This window comes from Ochotona princeps, chromosome 4 (genome assembly GCF_030435755.1).
Source record: "Ochotona princeps isolate mOchPri1 chromosome 4, mOchPri1.hap1, whole genome shotgun sequence".
Classification (NCBI taxonomy): domain Eukaryota; kingdom Metazoa; phylum Chordata; class Mammalia; order Lagomorpha; family Ochotonidae; genus Ochotona; species Ochotona princeps.
The window spans coordinates 53,465,777-53,472,935 of record NC_080835.1 but is presented as its reverse complement, the minus strand read 5'-3'; the positions used below and the strand labels follow the sequence as shown (position 1 = coordinate 53,472,935).

Sequence of the window (7,159 nt, the reverse complement as noted above, 5' to 3'; positions counted from 1 at the left end):
GCGACGGCGGTGGGCGGACTCTTCGCCGGAGACGCCACCAATGAAAGTGTGCTGTGCGTCCTCCCTGGCCCTTCCGGGTGCGCGCGCGCCTCACGAGGAGGGCTGGCCCGAGGAGCAGGAAGGACGCGCGGCGCGTGTGCCGGTCTGACGTGTTCGGTGAGCTCTACATATCGCGTCCCGGCGCGCGAGGCTCTGCGGCTCCTCCTGATCTTTGGCCGCCGTGAAGCCTCAGCTTTCTCTTGCCTGGCCAGGGCACGCCGACTTACCCCCTTCGCCCGCCAGCTGTTTAACTCCGCGCTCGTCTCTAAGTGGGAGTCCTCATTTCTTTCCAAGGGAAACTGAAGCGAGGATGGGGTCGGGAGAGCATTTTTGGAATCTTCTTAGAGCCCAAGCAGTTTTCCTTGGTTATTCTCTTAAGCTCTGATGTTGAGACTTAAATGCTTGGAAAGACCTCTCAGATCTTTGGAGTTAGGTACCAGGGCACTTTCCGCCGTTGTGGCTCTTTAAGAAAACTTGGGCCAAACCTTGAAAGATGAGAAGAGCCCATAGCAAATTGAGGAAAAGGCAACACATACACTGACAAGAACGGTGATTTAATGATTATTTTGGACGAACCACCGTGCTCACCAGAGCTTATAATGACTTGGCAATAGGTGAGCTAGTGACAAAGTTTAACATAGCCCGCCAAGCACCTATGGTCACTCGCACCGCCAGTGTCTTTGTTACAGGCTTGTTTATTTAAAAGGCAATGTAACAGAGATGTCATCCACTGGGTCGTTCCCCAGATACCCACGGCAGCTGGGGCTGGGCCGGGCTGAAGCTAGGATCCCAGAAAGCTCCACTGAGGTCTGAGCAGGCAGGGACACAAGTACTTGAGCTTCTGCTGCCTTCCAGGTTGCAGGTTAGCCGGAAGCTGGGTTACAAACAATGGCAGGACCCAGACCTGCCGGCATTTCAAGCAGAGGCTTCATCTACGGCTATAACACCTGCCCCACCAGTTTCTGGTATTGGCTTGTTTTATGTGTGGGGGGGGGAATGTATATACACACACATACTATATTCGTATATAGTATGTGTGTGTAGTGTATATATAGTATGTATGTGCATATATAATTTGTGTATGTATATATATAAAACACAGATGTTGAGCAAGAAGACAAAGATCTTTGGTCTTCCATTTTATGCTTCACTACCCAGAAACCTACCATATCCACAGCTGGGCTAGTCGGAAGCCAGGAGTCTGGAACTCCAAGCTGATCTCCCACATGAGTGACAGCAGCCCAAATACTTGAGCCATCTTCTACTGCTGTCTCAGGTTCATTAGCAGGGAGCTGCATCAAAAAATGGAGCAGCCAGGACTTGAACTGGCACTCCCATGGGATGCCACTGTCATGGATAGTGGCTTAATCCTGCTGTGCCACAGTGTTCACCCCCATTTTCTTCATTCTCATTCTTCTGCAATCATTTTTTATCTGTGATGTGAGTAGTCCATTTATTTTCTCTTAAGATTATTTATTTGAAGCAACACGAGAGAGATCTTCCATCTGCTACTTCACTCTTTAAATAGATACAACAGCTGGGCCTGAGCTTGGCTGAACCCAGGAGCTCCATCTTGGTCTCTCGAGTGAGTGACAGGGATTCAAGTATTTGGGCCATCATGCATTGCCTTTCCTAGAATAAGCAGGAAGTTGGATGAAAAGCAGTCAGGACTAGCACTCTAATGTGGGATGTCAACATTGCCAGCATCTGCTGTGCTACAATGCTGATAGTTCATGGCCAGAAGTAGTTTTTCCATTTCTAGCAAATTCCTATTTATCTTTCTAGTTTTAGTTTAAAAATCACTGCTTCTAGGAAATCCTTGACTATTTCTGCTATTAATCTAGATTAAATAACCTCCACTGTACTGTGCATTTTTCTGTCTGTATCCAGTGTATAGTAAACTGCCTGTTTGCTTATTTATGTGGTAACCTCCATGCCGGCAGAAAGTCTTATCAGCCGTAGCCATACCTGCAACCTCAGCTCTGATTATCATTGGTTGTTTGTTAAAGATTTATTCAATTGGCAGAGAGTTCTTCCATCTACTATTTATTTTTTTTTTAAGATTTATTTATTTTTTCTAACAAAGATATACAGAGAGGAGAAAATAGGGAGGAAGATCTTCCGTCCGATGATTCACTCCCCAAGTGAGCGAAACAGCCGGTGCTGCGCAAATCCAGGAACCAGGAGCCTCTTCCGGGTCTCCCAAGCGGGTGCAGAGTCCCAAGGCATTGGGCCATGCTCAACTGCTTTCCCAGGCTACAAGCAGGGAGCTGGATGGGAAGTGGAGCTGCCGGGATTAGAACTGGCGCCCATATGGGATCCCAGGGTGTTCAAGGCGAGGACTTTAGCCACTAGGCCACGCCGCTGGGCCCCATCTACTATTTATTTTAAACATTTATATATTTTTATTAGGCAAATTTACAGAGAGAAGGAGAGACAGAAAGAACTCCCCTCCACTGGTTCACCACAACAGTTGAAGCTGAGCTGATCCAAAGCCAAGAACCTGGAGCTTCTTCCAGGTCTCCCATGCGGATACAGTGTCCCAAGGACCTGTGCCATCCTGCACTGCCTTTCCAGGTCACAAACAGGAAGCTGGATTAGAATTGGAGCAGCCAAGACCTCATTGCCTAAATAGGCTGCCACACTTGGAGGTGAAAGATTAGCCAGTTAAGCCATTGCACCATGCCACCATCTACTGTTTGACTTCCACAAATGGCTGCAAGGGCCAGGCAGAGGCCAGGAGTCAGGAACTTCATGCGGATCTCTCAATTACTGGGGGCTGGACATGGGGAAAGCCAGAACTTGTGATCATATGGGGTGCCAGTGTTGCAGGTGGTGGCTTAACGCACTGTACCACAGTGCTGGTCCAGGTCATCTGTTGAATGAAAGAGACACATGAAAGGCACAAAAGAGTTCTGGGGATTGGCCTTGTGACACCATAGGTTAAGCTGCCCCTATACAGTGCCAGCATCCCATATGGGTGCTGGTTTGGGACCCAGCTGCTCCACTTCCCATCTAACTCCATGCTGATGGCCTGGTAAAGCAGTGTAAAATGGCCCAAGTGCTTGGGCCCCTGCATCCTTGCTCAACACCCAGAAGCAGCTCTGGACTCGTGGCTTTGGATTGGCGCAGCAGTGGCCATTGTGGCCATTTGGGGAGTGAACCAGCAAATGGAAGATTCCTATTTCTGTCTTTCTTTCCCACTCTCCTTGTAACTTTTACCTTTCAAAAAAATGAATACATCTTTAAAGAAAATTCCTTTTAGTTCCTTTATAGTCTGTCATGGTAAAATGTATGCAAACTGAAGTTACTTTTGTACAAATTTCTTAACCTGCTTTCATATGTTTCCTCCTGCTGGGTACTGTGAAGCAAGCAATCTTTGGAAAGACAGTCTAGGCATCTCACAGTTCTGTGTGGTTGACAAAGCCATTTCACTTTTACCCTGGCCTCGCACACTGCATACAGCCTCATTGAAGTCTTTCTTGTCCTCCCATGTGTCAAAACCTACCACTATGTGGGTACTCTCCCAAGTATTAAATCTTATCTCCTCAGGACGGAATCAAGCCAGTAGAAGAAAATTAATCCTTTTGAAGAATTATTCATGTATTTGAAAGGCATATTGTTAGAGATGGGGAGAGGAAGAGATCATTCACTGATTTGCTCCCAAATGACTACAATATCTGGGATGGGCCTGGTTGAAGCCAGAAGCCAGGAATTCCATGCAGGTCACCCATGTGGCTGGCAGGGGGCGCAAGCCGGCAGGCCGTGATATGCTGCCTTCCCTGGAACAAAAGCTCGCTCAGAAGCAGAATAACTGGGACCCAAACCAGCACACTAACAGGGGTTTCTGGACCAGGAATGACAGCTTAGCCCACTGCAGTGCAAAGGCAGACCCCTAAAATTTGTTCTTTTTTTTTTTTTAAGATTTTTTTTACTGGAAAGGCAGATATACAAATAGAAGGAGATAGAAAAAGATCTGTCTGCTGGTTCACTCCCCAAGTGGCCACAATGGCTGGAGCTGAGCTCATGCGAAGCTAGGAGCCAGGAGCAACTTCCAGGTCTCCCACGTGGGTGCAGGGTCCCAAGGCTTTGGTCCATTCTCGACCACTTTCCCAGGCCACAAGCAGAGAGCTGACCATATGGGATCTGGGCAGATGCAAGGCAAGGATTTACCCACGAGGCTATTGCACTAGGCCCCAAAAACTTTTGAGGTACATCAAACATGGCTTCTCCAAAAAGATGACCTTTTGCTTAATTCAGAGAGGATTAACAGAATCTATTGAGCTCATCGAGTACTATGTTAATAAGCATTCATACACACTTTATCTCATTCACTTCACTTCAAACCGTGTCTCAACGCCTGCTGTCTGCCCTGCTTAGAACTGGGGATACCAAGATAAATCAGGCTCAGTATTTGTCCTGCTGGAGCTTGCAGTGTGCTAGAGAGAACACACATCCACTAGCAACAACAGTTACACTGCAGCAACCTTACATGTAATCATAACTCTTCGTGTTTGTGGATATTCTGTAGACTCCCCGAAATGTCATCCTCAGTGCCTCAAGGCCACATCTGGGCCCGCCAGGTGAAGAAGAAAGATGATGAAGAGGACCTCCTGGACCTGATGATCTCCGGCTCTGGCTGTGCTGCCTCCCACTTTGCAGTGCAGGAGTGCATGGCCCAGCACCAGGATTGGCGGCAGTGCCAGGCCCAGGTGCAGGCCTTCCGGGATTGCATGATTGAACAGCAGGCAAGACGGCAGGAGGAGCTGCAGAAGAAGAAAAAGCAGGCCAGTGCTGACCATTGAGACCGTAAGCTGCCTGTCCCCAGAGGTCACCAGAGGAAGAAGTCCCGAATGGTGGAAGTGTGGACCAGGAACTGTGAAACTTGGGGATGGTTTTTGGGACTGGGTTTGACAGCATGAGACCATGGAGTTGGGCATGTCTGCCACAAAGAGCTGTCATATTTCAGTGGTCAGATCCTCATATCCTTGCCCTTCTTGTTCTACCAGCGTTTTTCTTGTATAACAAGGAGTAGGGTAAGGTGTACTTCCACACCCTACATCTTGGGTCAGTATGCCAAGTTCTAACAAGATTACAGGGTCATTTTAATTTTAAAAATTCACAATCTAAGAATTAGTTGGTAACCTTATCAGATCTTCCTTTACTGAGTGACAAACTCAGTGACAGCACACATTTCTGAGCCATTGTGTTGAAGACACATGTGCTGTATAATGTGACCTTTGACCTCAGGTAATTTAGAGTCTAATTTGGAGTAATGAAAATAAAAGAGCGTTGTGCCAGCTAATTCCTGTCAATGATAAAAGTTTGTTTTCTTCCCTTGTTCTGGATGTTTCACCCACATTGATGGCAAAAAGAAAGCCAGTACTGAGTTTTTATTCAACAGCTATTGAATACCTGTTCCACGCCAGAATACTGCAACCTGCTCCCCACCTAACAAACATAAAAATATATTTAACTTTATTGGAGGGCCCAGCGTAGTGCCTTGTGACTAAAGTCCTTTCCTTGCATGTGCCGGAATCCCATATTCTTAATTCAGAGTGGATTAGCAGAATCTGTTGAGCTCATCGAGTGCTATGTTAATAAGCATTCATACATACTTTATCTCATTCACTTCACTTCAAACCATGCTTCAGCGCCTGCTGTCTGCCCTGCTTAGAACTGGGGATACCAAGATAAATCAGGCTCAGCGTTTGTCCTGCTGGAGCTTGCAGTGTTCTAGAGAACACACATCCAGTTCGTGTCCTGGCAGCTCCACTTCCCTTCCAGCTCCCTGCTTGTGGCCTGGGAAAGCAGTTGAGAACAGCCCAAAGCCTTGGGACCCTGTACCCGTGTGCGAGACCTGGAGGAGGCTCCTAGCTCCTGGCTTCAGATCAACTCAGCTCCAGCCATTATGGCCACTTGGGGAGTAAACCAGCTGATAGAACATTTTCCTGTTTCTCCTCTCTGGAAATCTGCCTTTCCAATAAAAATAAATACATCTTTTATTTATTTTTAAAGATGTATTTCTTTTTATTGTAAAGTCAGATATAGAGAGCAAGGCAAGGACTTTAGCCACTAAGCTACCATACAGGACCCCCAAAATAAATCTTTTAAAAAAAAGATTTTGAGGGCAGGCGTTTTGCACAGTGGTTAAGACTCTCAGTGGGAGCACTGCATTCCATATTGGAGTCCCAGCTCCACTTCCAATTCTGGCTTGCTGCTGATGCGTGCCCTGTGAGGCAGGGGCTGACACCCAGGTCATTAGGTGCCTGCATCCACACAGGAGACCCAAAGGAGTTCCAGACTTCTGGCTTCAGCCTGACTTAGCCCCATCTGTTTCAGGCAATTGGGAAGTGGACCGATGGATGGAAGACTCATATCTGTGTGTTTCTCTTTCAAATTAAAAAAAGTTTGCAGAAAATTGGGTTAGAAGTTTGTCAAATGCATACAACGTTCACCTATGAAAACAGAAGCTGTTGGCATGCAGCTCTCTTTCCCTCCTGAGCATAGTTTTCCAGAACTGAATGATACTGCCTGTTTTAAAGAGGTTATGTTCATGACCGTTGTCATCATTTCTCATTTTCCTTCAGTGAAACTACCCTTTCCATTCCTAAGCACTTTTCAGGAGGTTGGTTGCCATAGAAACCGAAGTGAAAGGGTTCACATGTTCCTTATCAGTGAGAGGCTTTTTGAAGATGTGCTTATTTGAACATCTGAGTTACATTGAGATCTTTCTGCTGGTTCACTCCCCAAATGTCCACAGCACCTGGGGATGTAGCCAGGCACTTTTGCCGTGTCTTCCACATGGGTAGCTGGGGCCAATCATTTGCGCCATCTGTTACTGCTTTTCCAGGCCAAAGTGGAGCATCCAGGACACAAACCGGCATACATATGGAATGCCAGCATCACTGCAACAACTGCCATACCACAAAACACAAAAATCTTGAGTCCACATCCAAAGTATAGGAGGCCTTAAAATCTAGTTTGAATGTTTGTGCTGTGCTGGCATTTGGGAAGAGAAAACAGAAGATAGGAGAAGTTTAGAAGTGGGCATTTTTCCTAGTCCTCCCATACCAGAGTGTCGGAGCTAAGTGCCAGGCTCCTGCTCTTAATTCCAGCT

At 46.8% G+C, this 7,159-nt stretch overlaps 1 protein-coding gene across 1 annotated transcript; it reads left to right on the top strand.

Annotated features, from left to right (window-relative positions):
* Nucleotides 1–43: 43 nt before the first annotated feature.
* On the top strand, nucleotides 44–5,344 carry LOC101529707 (cytochrome c oxidase assembly factor 4 homolog, mitochondrial). The gene is made up of 2 exons (XM_004590043.3): nucleotides 44–156; nucleotides 4,571–5,344. Exon 2 carries the CDS (start codon nucleotides 4,581–4,583, stop codon nucleotides 4,842–4,844), a length of 264 nt encoding a protein of 87 aa, XP_004590100.1. The 5' UTR covers nucleotides 44–156; nucleotides 4,571–4,580; the 3' UTR covers nucleotides 4,845–5,344.
* Nucleotides 5,345–7,159: the final 1,815 nt, after the last annotated feature.

What these genes read in the sequence shown, in the direction of transcription:
- LOC101529707 (XM_004590043.3), top strand. Translation starts at nt 4,581, where the DNA reads ATGTCATCCTCAGTGCCTCAAGGCCACATCTGGGCCCGCCAGGTGAAG.